Source organism: Sordaria macrospora, chromosome 1 (genome assembly GCF_033870435.1).
Source record: "Sordaria macrospora chromosome 1, complete sequence".
Lineage (NCBI taxonomy): Eukaryota > Fungi > Ascomycota > Sordariomycetes > Sordariales > Sordariaceae > Sordaria > Sordaria macrospora.
Genome location: NC_089371.1, coordinates 3,654,779 through 3,678,497, shown reverse-complemented (window position 1 = coordinate 3,678,497; position 23,719 = coordinate 3,654,779). Strand labels below are relative to the sequence as shown.

The 23,719-nt window shown below is 50.0% G+C and overlaps 4 protein-coding genes across 4 annotated transcripts; 2 read left to right on the top strand and 2 right to left on the bottom strand.

Moving 5' to 3' along the window:
• Positions 1-104: 104 nt before the first annotated feature.
• On the top strand, positions 105-7,871 carry SMAC4_04234 (uncharacterized protein). Its single transcript, XM_024655634.2, has 7 exons — positions 105-784; positions 948-1,377; positions 1,445-3,043; positions 3,099-5,441; positions 5,497-5,703; positions 5,777-6,064; positions 6,124-7,871. The coding sequence occupies exons 2-7, from the start codon at positions 1,165-1,167 to the stop codon at positions 7,318-7,320; spliced, it is 5,847 nt and encodes a 1,948-aa protein (XP_024510911.1). The 5' UTR covers positions 105-784; positions 948-1,164; the 3' UTR covers positions 7,321-7,871.
• A 69-nt stretch (positions 7,872-7,940) lies between these two features.
• Positions 7,941-10,011, bottom strand: SMAC4_04235 (uncharacterized protein; the record flags this gene model as incomplete). The annotated part of the gene is made up of 7 exons (XM_003350882.2): positions 9,607-10,011; positions 8,849-9,547; positions 8,673-8,771; positions 8,559-8,617; positions 8,341-8,487; positions 8,140-8,281; positions 7,941-8,052 (listed from the first exon to the last, which is right to left on the bottom strand). Exons 1-7 carry the CDS (start codon positions 9,975-9,977, stop codon positions 7,941-7,943), a joined length of 1,629 nt encoding a protein of 542 aa, XP_003350930.1. The 5' UTR covers positions 9,978-10,011.
• Positions 10,012-17,091: 7,080 nt separating this feature from the next.
• On the top strand, positions 17,092-22,026 carry SMAC4_04236 (uncharacterized protein). Its single transcript, XM_066090078.1, has 3 exons — positions 17,092-18,030; positions 18,564-19,078; positions 19,208-22,026. The coding sequence occupies exons 2-3, from the start codon at positions 18,846-18,848 to the stop codon at positions 21,780-21,782; spliced, it is 2,808 nt and encodes a 935-aa protein (XP_065945635.1). The 5' UTR covers positions 17,092-18,030; positions 18,564-18,845; the 3' UTR covers positions 21,783-22,026.
• A 49-nt stretch (positions 22,027-22,075) lies between these two features.
• Positions 22,076-23,706, bottom strand: SMAC4_04237 (uncharacterized protein). The gene is made up of 2 exons (XM_003350884.2): positions 23,078-23,706; positions 22,076-22,880 (listed from the first exon to the last, which is right to left on the bottom strand). The coding sequence occupies exons 1-2, from the start codon at positions 23,281-23,283 to the stop codon at positions 22,475-22,477; spliced, it is 612 nt and encodes a 203-aa protein (XP_003350932.1). The 5' UTR covers positions 23,284-23,706; the 3' UTR covers positions 22,076-22,474.
• Between the last annotated feature and the right edge of the window lie 13 nt (positions 23,707-23,719).

Here is a 23,719-nt window from a genome sequence, read left to right as displayed (position 1 = left end):
ACTACCTACACAGTAGTAGCAGGTGCCGGTATGTTTTTACAATACCTATGTGATATGAGGATCTCTAGCGAGTCAACGTAAGTCATGTTTGCATTTGATGGTGGGACATGTTCGATGATTTTCTTCTGAATCTCACACATTGTACTACAATCCAATTGCTCGGAAGGAGAGTCGGATGCAAATCAAAATTTCCAGGTTGCGGCTCACTTACTGGTAGTTTGGATAGAGACCTCGTGGTAGATTCTCTAGAATCAGCTTCGGATTTTGGAAATGTTCAAGCAAACAGAACCTGTACGGTATCGTAAATACAGCTTTGCTCGTAGGGCCGCTCTTTCCCTGCTGGGAGCCTGGGGCAACAACGGGACGAAGGGTGGAAAGTGGGGCGCTTTTGTGCGGTGCCAGCTTGGAAGGGAAGCCGCATCTTGTAAATTTAGTGGGGCTTTGGCTGCCCCTGACAGCCCTGAAGCCTGGACTCCGTCGTGACCGCTGCCATCACGGTTCTCTGACAATACGGTACGTACCGTACCCCTAATTTGGAGTGTAATATCCCAGCTGGACTCCTGGAATTGCATGGCCGCGTACTGTTTGGGCAGTTGCGACTCAACGTCAACGCGCCATCGTCCCCTTTAACGACGACTGGTCCATGTATTTCTGCTTGGCTCAAACATCCCATCTTCCCCGTCGCCAGTCCAGTGACCCTTTTCAGACCCGACCAGAATAAGGGTTCGTTTTATTCGTCTTCCAATTTCTGGCTGCATGGAAGAAGATTGGGGAAAGTTTCAAGGTAGGCTCTCCATGACGGTATCTCTCGAGTGTAGAGGTGCCTCACAAATGCACCTTGATGTCTCCTATATCACCATCACCATCACCGCCATCACCTCTACAATAACATCCACCCTTACCCTCCGACTTGTTGAAACTCTGCTAAAGTGTATTTTATCTCGCAGATTTTTCACTTGCACATTGCTGTTAGGCCCCTCTAGTGGCTATCTGTCCATCTGCCGGTGCTTTTTCCGGAGGCACGGAAATCTAATACTGTAATCGCATTAATCCTCCTCTTCCCCTATTCAGATTTTGAACGACTCCGACCACCCTGCCCGTCTCGGTCTGAGCGATTACTGCTCTCTTTCTTTGTTTTCCGGTCCCGACTCTCAGCCGCTCGCCATGGCCCGCAATATCCGGACCAAAGCTCTGCAACAAATCGCCGCCTTGTCAGCCTCCAACCCGGCCGCGTCCTTCGACCAGTCTGACCTTGACAAGCTATGCCGAGTCTCGGTCAAGCAAGGCCACTCTACCTCAGGCGCCGTCAATGGCCGTGGACCATCATCTCCGTCTTCGATGCCCTCTGCTGGGCCCGATGTTGGGCGCATCCCCATGGTAAAACGGCAACGCCCATCTGCCTCCCGCCCAGCCATGTGGAACAGCTCGCTGACTTGGCGTCTAGACTATCAAGGAATACGAAGTTCTTCTCGCTCTCTGCAAGGCCGCTCCTAGCTTGACGACTGCCCAGAGCGCACAGAAGCTTACTAGACATTTGGTCCCCTATCTTATGGATTCGCACTCTCAAGCCTTTGCCCTCTCGCCCTTTTTCCGAGAAGTTGAGCCGTCTCCAACCGAATCCCTCAGCCATCACGTCACCGCTGCTTTGTTGGCTCTTGGTATAAGACACGCAACTCACGTCCAGCAAGAGGTGTCTGACAGTATCTGGGCCTTCCTCAACGCCTGTGCCCATGTCACCCAGGCTCTTACCGAGGCCAACTACGAGGGCCCGGCTGCACTTGACGATGCCATCCGGACCGCTACCATTACCGTTGCCCTGTTGGGCTTTTTGGACGCTGCTTGCGCGCAGGCAGATTTTTGGAAGTCTGGGGGCCGCTTGAGCCTGATCGAGCGGTTGCGTGATCTGTTGTCCCCGCCCTTTTTGGTGGCGGTAGAGACTGCCTTTTCCGTCATTCGCAACTCTCATTCCCACGACCGTTATGCCAAAGATTGGAGGCGGTCGCTACGCCATTACGACGAGGTTGGCCGGCCCTTGGGGGCCTTGCTGTTGCAACGCAGCTTTATGAGATTGCTTGTTGCTGCCACCTCTCTCTTGGTTGCAGAGCCCGAGGCGCTACGGTCTACCCACGTACTGGACATCCTCATGTCGGGTGATGGCCTGCGTCAACCGCTGTCTGATAAAACTGGAGATGCCGACTCCCGTTCCGTGGAAATATACGCCACGGTTGCCATGGACCAGATGACTGATCTGGAATCGAGTGCCGATTTCGACAGCCTTTCGCCCGCCAAGCAGAGGCTCGCCTTTGCTGTCAAGGGCGCCGCACTAATCAGTTACCTCAATGTGGCTACCCTGAACGAAGAGGTGGCCGACGGCGATGTACTCATGCCCTGGCTCGAAGACACCCTTGGCGATCCCTCAAGCATGGTAGACGAGGATCTGGCTTCCATAGTGCTCAAGTCAATGGCACTGCTGTGCAGGATCATTCCCAGCTATGCCGCCAACGTCAGCCGCCTCCTCCCACGCTTTATTGTCCAGGGCGGATACAGAAGCCAGACAGTGACGGTCGCTTCCAAGTGCCTCGCTTTTGTTTTGCAAATGCTCTCAAAGGATGCCGTCATTACGACTTTATACACCCTTGGCAATGTTCTTAGCCCTAGTGGTGAGCGGTCCACGACCAATGGAAACGGCGGTGAAACCAGAAACGACACTCTCGAAGTATACGGGAACAGGCAATCGGCCGGAAGCGCCATCTCCCTTCAACTTTCAGGCGAGGAAGAATCCTCTGCCGTTCAGGGCAATGTTGTTCAGGCAATCTGCGAAATTGCTGGTATTTGTAAAGATGTCAAGATCACCGACCTTGCTCAATCCATGCTCGCCCAGAAAATCGTCAGGTTAAGTAGCCCTCTTGATGCCCGTATCATTACCGGTGCTGCCACTCTCGCTATTAGTGGCAGTCAGTCCGAATTCCGCAACCTGCTCAAGCACTACGCCGCCCTCGCTCACAATGCGGTGGTGGAAAACAGGGAGGGAATATTGCATGCCGTAAGTCAAGACCGCTTTTACGCGTCACACGCACGCAGGCTGACTATCTGGATAGATTACGCGAGCTCGCAACTACCTTGCTTGCAACATCAATCGTGACTCGCCCCTTTACAGCATCTACCTGGAGCACTTGTTGGATGGTATCATCTCCAAGGGGGACGCCCACGGTCTTCCGTCTCAAAGCGCCAAGGAGTCCGACATGGAGCTTGCCGCTCGTGAGATCGCACAACTGCTCCAACCTCTTGCCTTGTTCATGTCTACCAATGCCAATGACATTGGCTTTGGGGGCGATGCAGATGATGACACATATGCTCTGCTTCGCGACTCGTGGTTCAACATAGTCGTTCACGGCTTTACGCCCTCGACAGACCGTGGCAAACGCTATGCGGATGAGCTTCGCGTCATGGCTATCTACTCGCCACCCCTGGTATTGGACAGCCGCGGAGAACAAGATGAAAGTGATATTGAGCTCAACCCTATCTTGCGCAGAGGCGAGAGCTCTGATCGGGAGTCGTTGCAGAAGAAATCTCTCTCAGGGCTGATACCGTCCCGGGCAGCTGAGATCAAGGGGCTCAGTTATCGCAAAGTGATATTCCTTAATGCCGCTTACCTCGTCGAGAGCTTGCGAGCGGATGCTGGTGATTGCACCAAGGCTCTTTCATACTTCAATGAGCCGAGCATGCGCCGCGGAGAAGTTAGTCGTACGATGGACGGTATCATGGACGCCGTGATGACCCGATACCTGAATAGGGCCCTCGGTGGCTCCAACCCGACATTCTCGGCCCAGTATGCGGCTGGCCAGCTTGCGAGAATCTTCTGCGCTTGCTGTCACCGCATAGACCGAGTCCAACAGGCAGCTTTCGGCTGTGCAGACCGCATCATCAAGGCTATCCCGTCGGCACTTTGCCAGAGGTCATCTCTGTTCGCGCTTCTTGAACTTCTTTCCCTCATGTGGACAAGCTGTCTTGAGGCCGAGACAGATCGGTATGAGCCAAGAACTATTTTCAAGTCGTCCAGGGGTAACGTTACCGTTGAGCTCTCTCATGACTACCAATTCAGACACCTCACACTCGAAAGACTACATCGAAAGGCAAAGGAGTGGCTCACTGGCGCTATTAACATAGCCCCTGCCGATGTCAAGGGCCTTTTGCAAACCTATCTTTCTGACTTTGATGATGATGCTTCTTATGGGCACATGTCACTTGGCCGGTCTTTTGCTGTTGACATTGGCTCAGCAATCCCTTCGACAGATCAGAGGTTGGCCTTGCTTGATGTGCTGGGAGATTACCGCATCAACACTGCATCTGATTTCATGGCCCAGTACACCAAGCGCCAGGAATATCGATACTCGGAGGCACTTCCAGACCGGAGCTTGGAATGGCAGGGTTTCATGCGCCCTGACATGGCAGCTTCTTCTCTCCCATCGACGACCAGCGACAGCACCGACGCCATAACAGCCCTTGCTCATATTGAGAAGTGCGTGCTCAGTCGCAAAGCCACTCCGCTTACAGATGTTAGAGATATCTTACGTCGTGCTGCTGCTTTGCTCTGTCGCAGTACGAATGATGAATGCTCCATCGTCCATTATTTGGTCAGCATCCCGTTCGGAATCTTCACGAAGCAGTCTATTAAACTGGGAGTGTCTCTCTGGCTGGGTGTGATCAACGAGAACCCGCGGATGGAACCCCGAATCCTGGCCGAAATAGCCCAGCAGTGGGAATTCAGCATCCAAAAGCGACTCGGTCTTTTCAGTCCTACCATCTGCAACCCCGATCCGTTCTTTTTGAAGGAAGAATTTGCTCCCACTGACGCGGCGTCCGTTGCAAAGCGTAAGCAACTGGTGCATAACGTTCTCGCACCTCACACCCGACTTCTACAGTTCTTTGCAAGCCATTACAATGCTACGCGGCTTGGAAATCTGGATACCCAGCAGATCTTCCTCCGTCTCCTGGAAGTGACCTTGACTGCGATGAAGCTCTCTCATCCTCACCCGATGGCCAGAGAGATTCGGTTCCAGACTGTACTCTTTGGATTACGAGTTCTCGCCACGAGCACGACCATGGCAACCACAGCACAATGGAGGCTGAAGGACCTGGTCCTTTCTGCGGGCCTGAGCTGGTTTTGCGCCGCCCCATGCTGGTCTTTCGGTAGCAACGTACTGCAGCTGAAGACAGAAATCACGCTGATATCAGACGTTCTCATGGCTTTGAAGATGACTACAACAGTTGGAGCACAGACTGTGGGCAAGAAGTCTTTGGCTTCCAAGGAAAGACTGCTGCAGTTGCTTCTAGAGAATGAGCAGTCGCGATTGATTGTTTGGGTGCAGCCGCTGGGTGAGCCGCTCAAGACGCCACACCATCTAATCCATCATACCAATACGAATAAGAATCTTGTAGAGGTACGTATTGTGAATCTTAGCTGTAAGGGCACTGTAATAACTAACCGTTGCATAGGCCGCCATCTTCCCCCTTATTCGGATTGCGTGGCTCGAATCTCCTTCGTTGGCTGTGCATCTCGCTAGCAGATTCCCATATCCGCGAGTCAAGCAAGAAGTCCGATGGCTTCTCCTTAATTTCCCTTCCAAGGCAATCAAGGAGCCCGAAGCGGTGGCGACACTTGTTGACGGCTCATTGCCCGAAGATGTCAGCTTTCAACTCAAGGTATGTGCACCTGTTTGCTGCAAGTGCCAGTAAGACTGTGTTTTTGTACTCGTTGCTAACCTCTCCATTTCAGTACCTTCTCTTCTGGGCCCCGGTTAACCCTATCACTTCGATTACATACTTCCTGCCTGCATACCGGAATCATCCGTATCTGATCCAGTACGCTATGAGGGCACTGGAGAGTCACTCTGTTGACGTGACGTTCTTCTATGTCCCACAGATTGTGCAGACCCTTCGTTATGATGCTCTGGGTTACGTTGAGCGCTATATCCTCGAGACGGCCCAGTTCTCGCAACTGTTCGCGCATCAGATCATCTGGAACATGAAGGCAAATGCCTATAAAGACGAAGATGCTACTATCGTAAGTTACCTTATTCTTGGTTTAGTCGGCAAAAGGATTGGTGTACTAATGTGACATAGCCCGATGCGATCAAACCAACCCTTGACAAAGTCATGGGCCACATGATAGATAGTTTCTCTACCGTCGACCGTGAATTTTACGAACGCGAATTTGCCTTCTTCGATGAGGTGACAAGCATTTCGGGCAAGCTCAAGCCTTTCATCAAGAAGTCGAAGCCGGAGAAGAAGCAAAAGATCGAGGAGGAATTGCGCAACATTAAGGTTGAGGTGGGCGTCTACCTGCCCAGCAACCCAGATGGCGTGGTCATCGGCATCGATCGAAAGTCAGGCAAGCCATTGCAGAGTCACGCAAAGGCTCCCTTCATGGCAACTTTCCGTATCCAAAAATCCAAGGGAGGGGTGGAAGAGACCGAGGAGATGATCGAAGAATCGGAAGCGGGCAATAACGATGCGGCGAAGGCCAACACCATCGAGGTATGGCAATCGGCCATCTTCAAGGTCGGTGATGATTGTCGTCAAGATGTGTTGGCCCTTCAGATGATTGCCGCCTTCCGAGGAATCTTCCAGACCGTTGGCCTTGATGTCTTCGTCTTCCCCTACCGCGTAACGGCCACAGCCCCCGGCTGCGGTGTCATTGACGTGCTTCCCAACTCCATCTCCCGAGACATGCTGGGACGAGAGGCTGTCAACGGGCTCTATGACTACTTCGTTTCCAAGTATGGCAACGAGGATTCCCTCCGCTTCCAGCAAGCCCGGAACAACTTTGTCAAGAGTATGGCGGCATACTCGGTCATTTCGTTCCTCCTGCAGTTCAAGGACAGACATAACGGTAACATCATGATTGACGATGCCGGCCACATTCTTCACATTGATTTTGGTTTCTGTTTCGATATTGCTCCTGGCGGTATCAAGTTCGAGCGTGCCCCGTTCAAGCTGACATCGGAGATGCTTGCTGTGATGGGCGGCAGTCCGGATCACCAGTCGTTCAAGTGGTTTGAAGAGCTGTGCATCAAAGCCTTCCTTGCTTCTCGTCAATATACGGAGAAGTTGTCACAGATTGTTCTGTTGATGATGGACAGCGGCCTGCCATGCTTCAAGCCTGAGAGTGTGAAGCACTTCAAGGAGCGTTTTGTGCTGGAGAAGAGCGAGCGCGAGGCGGCCGATTTCATGAAGGATCTTATCAAGAAGAGTTACGCCAGTTATTCGACGGGATTTTACGACCAGTTCCAGCTTCTGACGAACGGTATCCCGTACTAAGGTTTTGGAGATTAAGGTTGATTGGGGTATTCTTTTCAAGCTATGTAATGCAATTTTTATGTAATACGCTTCGGGGTTCAAAATACCCACAGGATTTTCTCGTAATATACAGTTATTCATTCTTTCGTCATCATCTGGCTTCAGTCACAGTTTGGTCTCAACTTGACTGAGTACCAATGCAATTCTGCCCACCATAATTGAGCCATGGTTGTGTTGCTTCTTGACCATCAACGTGCCTGATGTGTGGTCATTGCCTTGCAACCTAAGCAAGTTGGTGATTTCCTCTCTTTTGAGCGGCTTTGCCACTTGATCATTCAGGGAACCACCTGGCAACATGATCGCCTGCTAAACCCACAGGTGAGTTTCTAGCAGCTTTAGGACAGACGGTCGCCGTTCTCCCAAACTCCAGAGACGTGCTAACGCCCTCGAGCCAACAGCCGGACTCACTGAGAACTGAGGCGAGCATAAGACTCGGACATGCCGGAAGTCCGCTCAACCTTCAAGTGATGGCTTCTCAAACCTGAACAATGAACCGGGCCCGCCTGAGTGTAGATTATGAGGACACAAGGCACACCTCGGCAACTCCAGTGAGCCTATCATGCTCACTGCGTTGAGCTTAGCTAATTGTGTTGCTGCTCCATGTGAGTGGGGAGGTTGTAGCTGGCATAGTCGACGTGGACAAACGCCCTATCAACGATGGGGACAGATTCTATGACGTATTGGAGACTTTCACTGTGTCCAGGTAATTCGAATCGTCAGTCATCAGAAACATTCCCAACAATGGGGAAGGAAAGGGGATTTCGAAAAGTGTGTACTCACGCCAAATCATGACTGTCCTTGAGTGACGTGCTGGCATCCAAAACGATGTCAACCTCAACGTTCAGCTTGTCGCCTGAGTGGTAGGCTTGCAAGCCCTGGATCTGCTTGATCGTCTTTGCGAAGCGCATGGTCAAGTAGAGCACTGTTTTAAGCTGTTAGTAAGGAAGATGACTCCTCGCTGATAGGAACCAAGGCACTTACAGATATTGCGTTGATCAGCAGTGGCGGAAAAGCCCGTCAAGTGTCTGATGTGCTCTCCGGATGTTTGAGACCAGTTAAAGATAACCACGAGGGAGAGCAGCAAACCGCCGAGCGCATCGAGCCACCAGATGTGACAGTAGAAGCCAACTATATGAACCGGATTAGAGGTCTGCAAGTATAAAATAACGGGGATATGGGGCAAGAGGAGAAAGACTGACTTAATGGGAAAGCGATGGAGCCGGCGTTGAAGATAACATCGGTGCTTGCATCCGCGGCCCTGGAATCACGTGTAAGCTTGGTGTCTTTCATCTTGGAAGGGGGGCGGTACTTACAAGGCCTGGACACTGGAGTTTTTGATGAGACGGCACCAAAGCCAGCACATACCCTTGATGACGACGGTGCTCAACATGATGGCGATGGCCGGTACGCCACTTTTCGAAAACGCGTGTTAGCATCATAACGAAAACAATCTTGAATAGGTAGGTGGATAGGGGCTGAGGATGCATACAGTTGAATAACCTCTCGGTCATTTGACATAAGACGTTGAATGGCCTCAAGAGCAACCTGGGCAAACGACGTGATCATGATGACGGAGAAGACAAGCACGCCAATAGGCTCCAGCCTTCTTCGCCCGATGGGATACCGATACTGATCTTGCCGGCTGATTAACCATGTAGTGATCCATACAATGGCAGTCGACAAAAAGTCCAGGATCGCGTCCACCAAACTTGCCAACACTGAGACAGACGGGACGGACAGGACCACCGCAAGCTTGCCAGCCAGAAGGATAGCGTTGGCTGCAAAGTTGATGTAAATAGCCAAAGTCACGATGGAGGCGGAGCTGTCAACATCGTCATCCTCAAGCCATGGGATCTCAGGTCGTGTACCCTGGCTAGCGACTTGATCACCATCCTCGTCGTCGACGGCGTTGCTATCGTCACTGAATAGGGGAGTGGTCTCGGTCGGTCGGTAGATGTCCTTGGGCGTTCGCTTGATCTTGCGAGTCTTGGAGACAGTTGGGGCGGGCTCTGCAGTGACACCGTTGGTCGGCGGCGTGGTAGCAGGAGCCTCAAGACCTCCGCGGAAAGCCCATGGCGGGAGGTCGTTGTACTCATTGAGTAGGTCATGAGGCAAGGATGAATCCAGAAGTTTATCAATGTATAGATACTGCTGAACAAGGTAGTTGCAACGCTCATAATATTCACGGCTACAACAGGGCGTCAGCGTCTACCGGCTTGAGCAAGGATTTTTGCGGGCAACACTAACATGGGCTTTTTCATAATCGCCAGCTCATCTTCGGTTTTCCAATATCTTTCCCATCGATATCGAGGATTGCTGTTTCCGATCAGGCGCATACTGCGCATATGAGGCGCGTTAAGAACAGCGCTCATGCGCCGCTCATCCCGGCGTGGAGGTTCATCGTCCGTTAATCTCCGTTCCACCCCAAGACCTACAAGAGCCTCTTCATCGTCACGGAAAGGGTTCAGAGGGTTTGGTAGTGATACGACAGGCCGGTTTCTGATGAGCAATGCTAGCGCGCTATGTCCTTTAGGTGCCGGTGGTTGTGGCTCTTGCAGACAGAGAAACGGGCCGCTGCGACTGCTTGGGTGTGGATGTGTGTAGTTTGGAGATGCCATTTCCACCGGAGTCGTCGTTGAAGGTTGAAGAGTCCAATGGTGGAAGGGAAAAAAAAAAAAAAAAAAGACCGAAGGAAGGAGCTCCGAGTCAAAACATAAAATCAGAATCGGAGAGAGATAAGGCTGAGAGACAAGGGTCCTTGAAGAGAAGATGAAACAACAATGGATCCCAAGCCAAAGTAAACAAACCCGCTTGGGGTCGATCAATGGGCAAGGTGGATGAAAAAATCGATATTTGTTGGCGAATCAAAAACTCTGCGCACTCGAGCAGTTGAGGGTATTCACTTTTTCACTCATGTTACCTTTTTTTTTTTTTTGTTGGCTGGATTTTGTTGTGGTTGTCCCCATGGCGCCTCAGATGGATCCGTGTTATCCAGGTCCATTGCGGCGAACTGGAGGTCGTTATCGAGTCAGCGACCGGTGACGGTGCATCGGATTCTCGGCCGCGCTCCGGGCCCCGGTCGGGCCTATTCTTTGTCCTTGAAGATGGGGTGACCTGTCTGATACACACCCTCCATCTTTTCCGGACGGCCTACAGCCCGAAATGTTGGACGCCGGCGTGGTGGCTTCTGACGGCAATGTCGATGTTCTCAGATTGGCAGTCTCATGCCGTCATGGCCCGGAGCACCCCGAGGTACCTTAAAGAAGCAGGGAACAGAAGAAGGGATTGGTGCTCCGAATATGGTAGCATGCCGAACATGGGTATGGAACAATAAGCAAGGCTCGGCAGGTACGGTAGCAGATAGAGGGAGGTATGTTGACTTTCATCAACAACGAGCTCGAAGCCCTGAGAGGAGTGGTTGTCCCAGATCAAGTGCGTGGATCCATGGCACTCTGCACGGTCGGAGGGTGAAACACTTTGGGTATAAACAAGGCATGGGGGTTCACCAACTGGTAACATTATTAAAGTGCTCCTTCCATGATACCCGAGTAGCTAGAAGCAACCCCCTTGCCTCCTTGCACCCCGCGAAAACGCCTTCCGTGCTGCAGAAAAGGTCATCTGTACCGTTCTTGGAGAAGGGTGTTTGAGTCGCGATGCGTTCGAGAGTTCTGTAGTGTACTTGGCGGTCAAGGGAAAAGTGGGACTTTTTGCCAATCCCCTCTTATAAAAGATGAGGAAATTGTTTAATAGGATAGTGAAATATTATAGGATAGATTCTATAGTATTATATTACTAAATTGACCAATACGTATTTACATTATTGTGATGGCAGCCTTGCAGTTATGCCTCTTGACTGCTATTAGAACTATATAAGACCACTTGAGCGACTGAATTGCCAGCTTCAGTTACTTGTATCCTTTTGGAACATAGCCTAGTGATGTAGCGGTCCGCCAGCGCCATAATAATTATTATACTATATAGCGATATTTATTCCTATAATGCAATCGTAGAGTTTAGAGTATTATTCAATTAAGTAAAAAGTAAATACACTGACGAATCGCATTATTAATTTAGTATAAGTACCTATTTTAATGCCTTCTTTAGTATAGGTATAAGTGTGAGTATGAATACCTTTTCTTTTTTTACTAAAGTATTTATAACTGCTTTTCTTACTCTATGTACAGTTTTATAGCCTTTTTTTTTTACGAATTTTATAATATCTTAAAATAGTATTTTATTTAGAACTTTCAACTGTGATATAATAAATGCGAAAGTGAGGGTTGCGTGAAATGGTATAAATAGAGTAGTTGCTAATATAATAGATAGTGGTAGTTTTGATAGTTTAGTAGTAGGTTTAAGAATGGTAAGCGAGTTGAATAAGCGGCGGCTAATATATAAGAGTAGTAGTAATATTTAATTACTTTCTTCTTTCTCTTTTTTTTTTCTCTTCCCTGTTATTTTTCTTATTATATTTTATTTTAATAATAACATTATTATTTTCGTTATCGTTATTATCAATAAGCGTACTTTCGTTTTTGAATAATAATGTAACTATTTGCATACTAAAATAGCAAAGAATGGAAGTAGTAAATTTAAGAATAAGTTTATTTATAGAAGCAATAACTTATGTATTTGTTAATATATAGCTAGTACTGTGCCTTGTAACTACCTTATACTATCTTATACTATAGAAAGCTGATTGAACTATTCCTTCTATGGAATTAGTTAACTCAGCTCCCACAGAACGTGCTAGAATACAGAAGTTTTGCCATTGTATTCTAGAATTCTCTAACTTGTTTAGCATTCCTTCTAGACTAATTTGTCATCATGGAATGCACCAGAAGCTCATAGATTCAGTTCATTTCTTTCATAATATAGTACTCCTACAAGCACTTCTATTGTCACACGGACATTGCCTACACTCTGGGGTTTGAAGTTCAATAGAGCCTCAATGCTTGGCATCAACCCAGCCTCGCTATACATTGCCAGCCTTGCCTCGGCCAGACTATTCAGCCAACAGGCACGGCTTATTCAAACCCTCGCAACGCTACTAGGCTAAACGAGCCAACCTCAGAACTGCTGACGGCGCTAAACATCATCACAAAGCTACCCCATCATCACAGGAGCAATCACGCTAAATAAGCAGAAGCAGGACGCCCGGGCAGAGGCTGACGCCAGAAGGAAGAAGGAAAATGGATAAAGGCATTCAGAAAGATCCACATGTATACAGGTCGCTAGATAAATGCTTTGGAGCCTTAGGTGATAAGGACTGGTACGTACCCCAGTACGTACCATTTTCCTTTGACATAAGAAGGCCTCGAAGCCCAGCCTTCTCCTAGAGGTTGAGAGAATCAACAAGGCCTTTGAGACTAAAGTAGTTTATTAGCTGATTTGAACTACTGTTCCAAGCCCTGAATACAGCCCTTGTCATATTTATTAACTTACAGAAGCTTCTACACTCCAAAAGCTTCTAGATACTTAACGTTCGTGTATATAAAAGCCTCTTCTCTCCTTTAGTTAGTCACTTCTTAAGCAAGCAAGCACAGTCCAAGCAATATAATACAGTCTACTCTTATAGTGCAGAGTTCACTATAATAGTTGTTTCTCACAGTGCAGGGTCTATTGTACTCTTCTGTCTTGAGAGCAGAGTTCTTTCTAAGACCTCTTTTACAACATTCCTCTATTGTATTTGCAACTACGCTGCTTTCTTCAGTACTGCTGTCGTACTTCCTACCGCTTCTGCTCCGCTGTACTACAAGTACATAGTCCTCTGTAATATCTCTATACTAGTGCTATTATTATAGGCTAGTTAGGGCATGGTAGCAAACAGAATTAAATAAAAAGTCTGTTAACGAATAGTTTAATTAATAAGAAATTATGATTAAAAAGTATAATATTGATAAAAGCAGTATTTAAAATTATAATAAAATGAAAATACAATCAAAGTATATAGCGGATTATTATATAAAAGTAATTGTATTAAAAGAATAACGAAGTAAATAGTAAATTAGTTATAAGTAATTTATATAAGAAAAGTAGCTAATTAATTTGGCTATAACTTAAAATCGTTAGTATTATTAATAAAGAGTCAGCTACTTTTATGTTAGAGAATCCCAGAATACAGTAGCAAAATCTCTGTATTCTAGTACGTTCTGTGAGGGCTGAGTTGACTGATTCTATAAAAGGAATAGTTCAATCAGCCTTTTATACTACAAGATAGTATAAGGCAGTTACAAGGCACAGTACTAGCCACACGTTAATAAATTTCTGAAACTATTACTTAATATTAATAATATAGTAAATTATTATTTTGAATTGTAAATAGTCTTTAAAGAATTATATTAGTTATTATGAATTATAAGTAGTTGGAACGCCCTATAACGAATACAATTGATTTACTGCCGCTATAATTATTTTATATAATACGAGGAATTTACTTTAGAAATGAAACATTACGTAAGTAATAGTAGCGATTTCTTCAGCGCTAGTTAATAAATATAACCTTTTCGACGAGCGCTTTAATATAATAAATTTTTCAAACTCGCGTAAGAACTTTATATAATAATTTATTAATATACGCAACTCTCCCGTAGTAGTAGTAGTATTTCTAATAAATAGTAGCTTCGTACTTTTATTACAAAAGGTATTAAATTGATTATGAGTAGCGAAATATATACGGGTACTTCTATACCTATCAAATACTTCTTTTGGGTTTTAAAATATTTATTGAAATTGATCTGTATTATACAATAAATTAACTACCTATTAAATAATTCATACATATACAGATTACTTAATTTTTTTCTATAGATTTACAATAGAAAGTACTATATTATATTACATTAAAAGATCTAAAATTACAACACCAATAAGAGATTTTGCTTACAGTTAATAGGTGATTTAATATGCAATCAATTAGCAATGTTCTATAATATTTCGCTGTCCTATTGAAAATTTCCCCTTCTTTTATAAGAGGGGGTTGGTAAAAAGTCTCACTTTTCCTTTAACCGCCAAGTACAGCCATGTCCATAATCGGAATGGAATTTAAAACTCCCGATCTGCAGCTCGCGCCAGGCACTGCACCGTCACGCTACTATACACACTGTGCACCAACCTACACTACACTCCTTGCCGCCTTTTGGGAAACCGCCGACGTCAGCGTCAGGCAATGAGAGTATGTACACTGCCTAGGTTCTGTATTGTACATTAGTGCCTGCCGAGTGGAAATAGTACTATTTCTCTCTGCCATCGTATTGTGCTCCCGTCCCGGTGAATCAGCATTGCTGAATCACTGCACGCCGGAACGGGTGGGGCCAGGCCGGACGAGGAGCCCTCTTCGGCGGCTTATACGCAGCTACACAGTACCATACTACCTACATTAGAGCCATCGTTCCTGGCTTCCCGCTCCCGCAAGTTCGTCCCATCATGGAAGTCTCCTGGGTTGACAGATGCGCCTTCGTTCTGCCCCTAATGAGGGTAGTGAATTTCATATTTCATATTTCCAAACGGGTGTTCGCCATTCCAAGGCGACCTTCAATATTCATGACATCAATCTGGTCGGCGTTGCGAGGATAATGCTAGAGGTTAGATGTCCGTCGACGAGCCTTCCGCGCTGCTGCTGACAGTCTCTCCAACACAGGTAGGTACTGTACATCCACGCGCTGCACTGTACTGCACTGCACCACACCGTACCACACATGTCTGGGGTCATGTTCCTGCAAATTGTCCCGGATGCCGGGGAGGGAGGCTGTCTTAGGGGCATTTGGCTGGCAGCACGGCCGAATTCCAGGGAAAAAAGGTGTCGTTACCGCAAGACCATGTTCGCATGTGCAAGGAATATATAGGTATATGCTCCATACTTTGGAAGATTACCTAGCCAGCTGGTGGGCCAGCTTGTTCACCGTTTTCATCCTCCGTGGCAGGAGAGTTTTAAGGCTTAAAAGCCAAGAGGAAGGAGGTCGCAGCCATATAGTGTTACCAGTCACAACACACATCCACAACACAAGAAAACGTGTTCCTGCGGAATCAAGTGGTGTATATACGAGGCGCTCGGGCTCAAAACCCGTATAAAGATTCTGTCTGTGGGACGGCCGTGGGGAAACAGCTGGTGGTTCGGCCCATCATCCATGAGCGGGCAACGACGAAAGAGTGAGACAACAGCCCCTGTCGTTGGGAGACAACAGAAGACATCATGTCGAGCGAAATCTCACAAGCGAAGGACAATTCCCATTTACTCCGATAGGACTATGCGCACGTGAACTGAACTCCCTCCTTGTCCCTTACAAATAAGCCTTTTGACCAGTGCTCCCTTTACTTGGCGTGTTGAATTACACAGCTCGGCTGGGATCTCGCCATGGACAGTCGCGGTGAAGAACGAATATGATGCTAATATATCGAGACGTAATAATTTAATACCTACCGGTACTTGGACTCACCCCTCCATGTTCCAAGGCCAGGTAACAGACACTACACACCTTTCTTATGGACGTGCGTCAAGTCCAGCGAATAGAAATGATGGACCATTAACATGTGCACTGACGAGACTGGTTTACACGATGCATCACGTGTAAACAAATGCCGGCCTGATAGAAACAGCATCCTCCAGAGCCACTAACTAATGGCTGCAAAGCAGTCTTGTTAAATACCCAAAAGAGCAAAGGATGTGAGTGCGATACGTAGGCCTTGGGAGATCCTCTCCGCATCCCCAGTCCAGGCACATGGCAGCTAGCAGCGCGCCCGCTGAAAACGAAGAATTCAACAACGGAGCAGTCACCACAACGGGGCTACCCAATTTTGGATACCCACCAATTTGCTAAGGTGGCCCAGCAGGCCCATGCCGCTCATGCATCCACACATTCTCGTGGACGTCATGCACGTGTTGCTTGGTAAAGATCGTCGCCGGCTTCTTGCGGTGCCTCTCGAGTGTTGACTGCCGTGAAGCAGGCCATGTGCTTGCGTTTTGTCGTTTAATGGTTCCCTCCCAACTTCTGCGTGTTCCGAGTTCACAGCAGGACCTCCAAAACACTATTTGATGCTCGCCAAGATGTTCCGAGGGAACACACTGAAAGGGAACGAGGTTTCCTCTGTGGATGCGGGTGGGATGGGACCCATCCAGATCCATCCAGATCCATAACCAGACCCATTGGGCCTGACAGCTCGACAAGGGAGAGGGCGGGACCGGACTGGTGAGTGGTGATGGACGGACGACTGCCAAGTATAGCGACCTGGAACCCGATTCCACCAAAGGGGACAAAGCCGCTGATGAGCAGCTGAGCCCGCTCTGCTGAGGTGATGACCCTAATGGATGACCGCCAGTTCCAAACAAATTGGGCCAGCATGCCAAAAGCAGAAACACAGAAAAAGCTGAAAGGGATCTTGAAGGGAGAGAGAGTAAAAGAGAAGGAAGAAAAAATAGATGATCAGGTCAACAAGGGGGTGAGTGGTAACAAGTAGGTGAGAAGCGCTGTCAGGCGAGTCGCCAACAGAAGGGCGCTATCCTCGCCGTCACCTCGCCATCGCCAGTTTAGTGCCTGTGAAAGTCCTCCGACTCCCCACTTCGTAATTGTCCAAGATCCATTAACCCATGTCACGGCATCCATCCCAACCCATGACCATTGATTTTTGGTGTTGAAATTGTAGTGTAAGGTAATGTACACTAGGTAGAGGTTGCCGGGACGCGTGTAGTGTGTGCTTCCCTACACATGAGCGGGTATGCTGTAGATGGTGTAGAAGGAAAACGGGTAAAATAGAAAGGTAAAAAAAAAATGAGAGAGAAAAAAAGTCTCCAGTTGCTTTTCCAGCTTCTGCCTGCTATGCTAACTCGGGCCGTTCCACTCTTTTCGCTACTGGGGTTACTCTTCAGTTTGTGCTTTGATCTCCATTTCCATCGTTCCATCCAGTCATCCAGCCCATTGTTTCTGCTCTCTCGGTTTCATTCTCCTTGTGAAAACTTCAACCTCTGTCTCTGCCTCTTTTTTCCTCTTCTCTAAAACTGCTCTACCGTGTCGCACACATCAGTTGTGAAGAGTGCTTCACCAACTTCCACAGCAACGGCAACGACCAGAACCTGACAGCCCACCAGCAAAACAACACGACCTGGACGGAGGACAATAACAGAGAACACTGCCCCAAATTACCAACTGCGTTTACGCACCACGCCGCCCCACCAATCGTGTCAATCGGCCAATCTCCCCTATTTTGTACATAGCACTCCGTCACCCGAACTCACTCTGTACCTGATCCATCCCATCCTGTCTCTTTAGTTCTGTTTTCCCCTTCCTCATTCTTTGGACCTCCTTTTTGGGATTTTGACTTTTTCTTTCACTTTTGGGAATCCGTCTTCCCTTTTCGCCGTGCATCACCAGACCTCTTCACTCGCCCCGACCTCTCTCCACTTTGATCGACGCCTCCCCCCGATTCGAGACTCTCGTTGACGCCGGCTCGGCTCGCCCAGCATCACCCAAACAATTTTTTCGATTTCCGGAGAACCCCCTTCGCCAACACTGCTCGCCTTTGGGTGCTGTCAGAAGTGCAGATCCAAGCAGCAAAACCACCGACGACTGCCATACCGACACATACAGAAAAGAATTGTCGAGTTCAAAGAAAATACCGACAGAGCACGAGACATATGCCACAAATCTGTCTTAATCGGTGGCATTTCCCCTAGTTTTCGTAAGTGCAAACTTTTTGTCTCTCGTTGGGTCTGACGGCGGCTGTAGTTTGCTGCCGGTACGCATTACTTAACATCCCACCAATTATGCACCTGGAGTGCCTGGAGTGCCTGGAGTGCCTGGACTACCTGGGATTTTCCCACCCCATGCCCCCTTTGAATGCGCCTGGGATCAGGACAGGCCGGCAGGGCAGCCAGCCTACCTCAGGTACAAGGACGCGCCACCATGTCTGCTCGTACCTGCTGCGCTCCCTCCTTGATTTGGGTTGCGCCAGTGCCAACGGATGTCACCCTATCACCTGAAGAGTCCAAGCCAGCCCCGGGATTGGGGGGATTAGCGATTGGCGATAGAAATTGACGGAATTGTCCTCCTTCCCGACCTCCATAGACTCCAGCACCGCTCGTCGGTTTCCCCTACTGGACACACAAGACTCTACCACGACAGTCAAGCTTTCATGCGACAGTTCGGGCACTCGCATTGATGCACTCACCTTTTGTCGTCCGCTGCTAACCTTGGGCCCTCTTTATCCTGCAGGTTGCCGATATCTTTCATCCCTAGTGCGCTCCGCCATCGAGGAGGAGAAACCCGAATTGTGACCTATAGAGAAAGATATCGCTTTCCCAGGCCAGCAGCGTTCGTCACCGGCGCCTTCTACGATACCCACAGCCCGTCAAGCCCCACTGCCAAATCGCAGTTCGCACGCCGGAACAACAAAAAAGAGGCTATACCCCTCTTTAACGGACCTTGACTGGGCGGATTTAAAAGGGCGTTTGTTTGTTGTATAGCCGGTTCAGAAAACCGCCCCCGGACATCTATATGCCTAGGTTTTCGGTCGCGTTCGGAAGGCGGAAGTCGACCGCTGAAAACGCTGACAATGCTCCGGCTGAGTCGTCCTTTCGTGTCCTGGAGCGCCCCGACGCCGGGAACAAGTTCCACGAGGCTGGCAAGTCTTTCGATGGGACCATAAGGTTGGGAGGCAAGACCCCTTCCAGGCCCAAAACGAGTGGCAGCGACATACATCACGACAACTTGTTCGCCGGCATCAACAGGTAAGAGCAGAGTCATTGCTTTCCTCCCGCTGACACCCGCGCAACCTTGGTCCTTTCCCTCGTTGCCCTGCTCTACACCCTCACGTCCCTTCCTGTTACCTACCGAGTCAACCGGCTAACTGCCTAAAGGGGAAGCGCATCCTCGAGCACCACCAAGGCCACCTCGACTGACAACTCCTCGCGCCATAGCAACTCTTCCACTGCCCCATCATCCGCTGATTCTGGTGATGTACCGGTCCCGCCTATTCCCAAGTCTTCATCGGGTGGATTCTTGAAGGCTGCCGGCCGAACATTTTCTTTCGGGGGAGGAAAGAAGCCTCTACCCATCGTACCGGCCCAACAAGAGCCAGTTCCGCACCTGAGTTCCGAAGCCCAGGACTATAATCACGTCTTGGCGCCTACTAGACCAAGGGCTACAACTACTTCAACCTCGACGACCGTGACACCACCCAGAGTGGACGACGACCTTGGTATGGACTTGGGGGGTGACTTTGGGAAGATGGTGCTTGGAAACGAAAAAAGGGCCTCCATGGTGGGCAACCAGAACAATCAGGACAACCAGAACAGCCAGAACTACCAGAACAGCCATGCTACACAACCCGGCTTGGGACCGAGATCCTTGACTGGAAACCGTCTCAGCCAGCCGTCGCCTATTCAGGTTGACAGAACCGCAAAGGTTGAGCCCGCGCAACCGTCGTGGACTAGCCAGCACTCCAACGACCAGCTCCTCTCACCGACCAGCCCTCCCCATTCGCCCCGAAACAAAGAGGTGGCCTCTCCTCTGTCTCGTCACATGTCGCCCTTGGCTCGCGAGGCAATCCGACCAAGCGCATCCCCGGAATCAAACCCAAGAAAGCCGTTGCTCGCACATCGGAACTCGGACGCAGAACTGGGTGAGGGTGAAGATGAGGAGGCAAGGCTTTTGATGGATTCGTTATCTACTGTGAGCAAGTATATGGATGCCCCTGAAAGGGCTGCGGGATCTACATCTGGCCCTTCTTCTGGTTCACGGTACCGCAGGGGTGGAAACGGTCTGCCCTCTGGGTTCAAGGACACCGCTCTGGGTGACGACGACAGCCTTTTCGATACCAACCACAGCTACGCATACGAAACAACAGTGAGCCGCAATCGTGCCCAAAACTCGCAGTCGCAAGGGGCCAACAAGGTCATGACTCCGGCCGAGTTCGAAAAGTATCGCAAGGACAAGGAACGTCAGGACAGGGAGCGACAAATGGAGTCTGCCAGAAACCAAGACCAGAGCGCTGCGGGCGAGGAAGACGAAGAGGACAACTATGATGATGAGGAGGATGATTTGGAAAAGGCAAAGCAGCAAGCAAAGCAAAGGAAGAAGCAGGAAGCCCACATGGCCGTTTACCGACAGCAGATGATGAAAGTAACTGGAGAGTCGGCAAACGCACCCATGCCACGGCCTAACCTCCAGATGTCTTTCAGCACTCCAAATCTGCAGAACCCTGCGACTGGGCCAGCCACGTCTGATAACTCGGATGAAGACGAGGAAGTTCCATTGGCCATTCTCGCCGCCCATGGCTTTCCGGGCAAGAACCGACCTCCGACCCGTCTGAGCACCATGATGTCGAACCCTAACCTCCGCGCCGCCCAGGAACCTAGCTATCAACGGCCAGGGTCTGCAGCTGGCGGAGCAATGGCGGCAGGCGGCCACCTCCCAGCTTTTGCCAGGAACTTGCCTCAAGACCCCTTCATCGGTGCCGGTCTCGCTCGCAACAATCCGCGGGAGAATTTTGGCCTGGGAGGAGGAAGCCCTGCTCCTATTAATATGAACCCGGGTGGTCCTCCTGGTGGTCTAATTGGTGTCATTGCAAGCGAAGAAAGAGCGAGGGCGATGAGACGGGGCAGCCCTCATATACCAGATCAACGGCCCATTTCTGGTGCTGCCACCTTTGACCCGATTGCCGGCATTCCTCCGCACATGATGTACCCCAACAAGCCCAACCTGATGACGCCTGGGGACCAAGCCCAGATTCAAATGACCCAGCAGATGCAGCAGTTCATGCAAATGCAGATGCAATTCATGCAGATGATGGCGGGTCAGAACGGCACTGGAGCACCGCGCCCAGAAGGGCATATGGCCACAGGTTCCATCGGAAGCATAGGCTCCGCCGCCGGCATGCCTGGGTTCGCCGGATTGCCGCAAATGCCTGGAATGTCTGGTGTTCCTGGTGGCCTAGGACTGGGCGGACCTGATATGCGTCACTCTTTCATGGGCAACGAGTCGATGCTTGATGTGCCTCCCCCCCGGGGTGATGCCCAGATGCGTACCATGAGCATGGTTCAGCCCAGCTCGGCATCTTGGATCCATCCTCAACAGCCTGCTGGCTTTGCCCCATCCATCCGGGTCACAGGAGGCTACGCGCCGTCAATTGCGCCGTCGGAACGCAGCAACGTTGGCCTTCCTGGCCGCTACCGACCCGTATCCCAAATGGCAGCTCCAGCTCTACCACCGATGCCGGTCGTGCAGCCGTTGGGGGCGAGCCATATGCGCAAGTCCTCGACCATGTCGGGGGCCAACCAGCCTACTGTTACCGTGAAGCAGTCTGGCAGTGCCTCGGATGACGACGACGATGAGCAGGGATGGGAAGCCATGAAGGCCAAGCGTGAGAAGAAGAGGTCCCTGTGGAAGAGGAAGAAGTCAGTGAGCGGTGATGCCGGCACACTAATCATGTAAAAGTGATATGCCGTCTGCCATGGACCGTTTGGTTAAGGTTTCTGGGACCGAAGTTGGATAGTGGGTGATTGGGCAGTTTGTTTCTTGGATACTCGGGCTCCGCGTGACAAGACAAAGGAAGGACGGACGGGGGGATGTAAGTTGTAGGTTCGAACATATTTGTATATGCAGCATCACTTTAAAAAGGGGAGATTTTGTATAACCGGGCGAGATGGGAGTTCAATTGTCTTTGCTACTTTTATTCATTCGAACTGCTTGGGGGACGATTCACGATAGACATATACAGCCCATCAGTAATCTAGTAATTCCAAATGTCACGTATGGTCAAATACATTATCGCTCGTCTTCGTTGTCATTGAGCGTACCTTGAACAGGCTTGATGTTCCACCCTTTGTGGAAGCGCCGTATCCTCCCATTGGGACGAGACCAGATCTGTCTTCCGATATTGCAAAGTAAAAAGTTACGGGAAGCATCGATCGTGTCACAAAGATCGTGTCACAAAAGTTCTCTTGGTCGGTTCCCTTTCCCCGCGTCCAGTAGGTATCAGTGCTAGTTTCCCCCATATATGCTCGATGTGATATCTCTTCCTTTATATGAAGCTTATATGACCGGTATAGCTGTCTCTGTATCGTTTGTTTGTATATATATATCTTTTTAAATCCCTTTTCGGGACCCGCATGCATGATCGACCGTTACTCAATCTTGCCATTAGCCCAATCCTTGCGCTTGACAGCCATCTCGACAGCAGCGAGACCCCAGTCCTCGCCGTGGTTATGGCTCCCCGGGATGAGACCGGCCCTCGCCTGCGCCTGCTCCTCGGTGAGCACGGTCAGGACACCAAAGATGACGGGCACGCCCGTGTCGAGCGACACGCGCATCAGGCCCTGCGACACCGTGTCGGCAATGTACTCGAAGTGCATCGTCTCGCCCTTGATCAGCACGCCAATGGCAATCAGGGCGTCGAAGGGCTGTGTCGACACGGCGGACGACGCGGTGTTGGAGAGCGAGGCGAGGTCCGCCGTGGAGCTGCCGAGGAGGTCGCCGGCGGATGTGCCGCTGCCGGACGAGGAAGATTGGACTTGTGAGGCGGAGTAGAGTCTGTTGTTGTCGTGAAGTGGGTTCCCGTTAGCCGCTCTTCATAAAAGCTGTACGTGTGGCAGCGCCTTTCTCCGCCAAGTCGCGGGCGCAAGGGGTGGTGTAGAGGGAAGGAAGGAGGGAGAGAAGAAGAGGTAGCTGGCAAGCAGCAAGCAATGCGGGGGCGGGGTGAAGGGAAGGAGAGCTGGACTGTGACGCACCTTTGGACAGCAATTGGAAGCTCCCATGAACCAGGAACCGACTGGACCACGATGTTGGACTCCTTGACGCCGCACTCGAGCAACTTGGCCTTGGTTCCGGCGAGAAGAGGCTCAATGATGGTGTCGTTCCAGCGGGCGTGGATGATACCGATGCGCAGGCCACTGCCGTCGTGGTGCTGCGGGGCGGGTCCCTTGGTATGTACCATTGTGTGTATGTGTGTTTGGTTTTGTGCTCGAAAATCTGGTCTGGTATATACGAGGGGATCGGCGGTTCTTGCGATGAGTTGCGCTTCGGAGCTTTCCTTTAATGACGAGCTTGGGAGTTGGTGTTTTGTCTAGAGCTTGTGATATCCGGGGAGGAGGGGAACCTGGAGCATGAACTCAAGTGGGCTGGCTGCCCTGCTTGGTACGGACGCTACGGAGTCAGGTACGGGGCATTTACAGCACCGCAGTGTACATACCATAGCTCCCAACCGTACATGTACACCTCTAGCAGGGATGTATTTGCTAGATGGTTCACAACTTTCACATTGCCCGGTACAGAGGAGCGGCATTCACGCCGCGGTAAACATGGGGGTCTCACATCTGAATAAGCATAACGTTGGAAGAGAGTCAGCGGCTGGTCCCACCCCAATGCGGAGC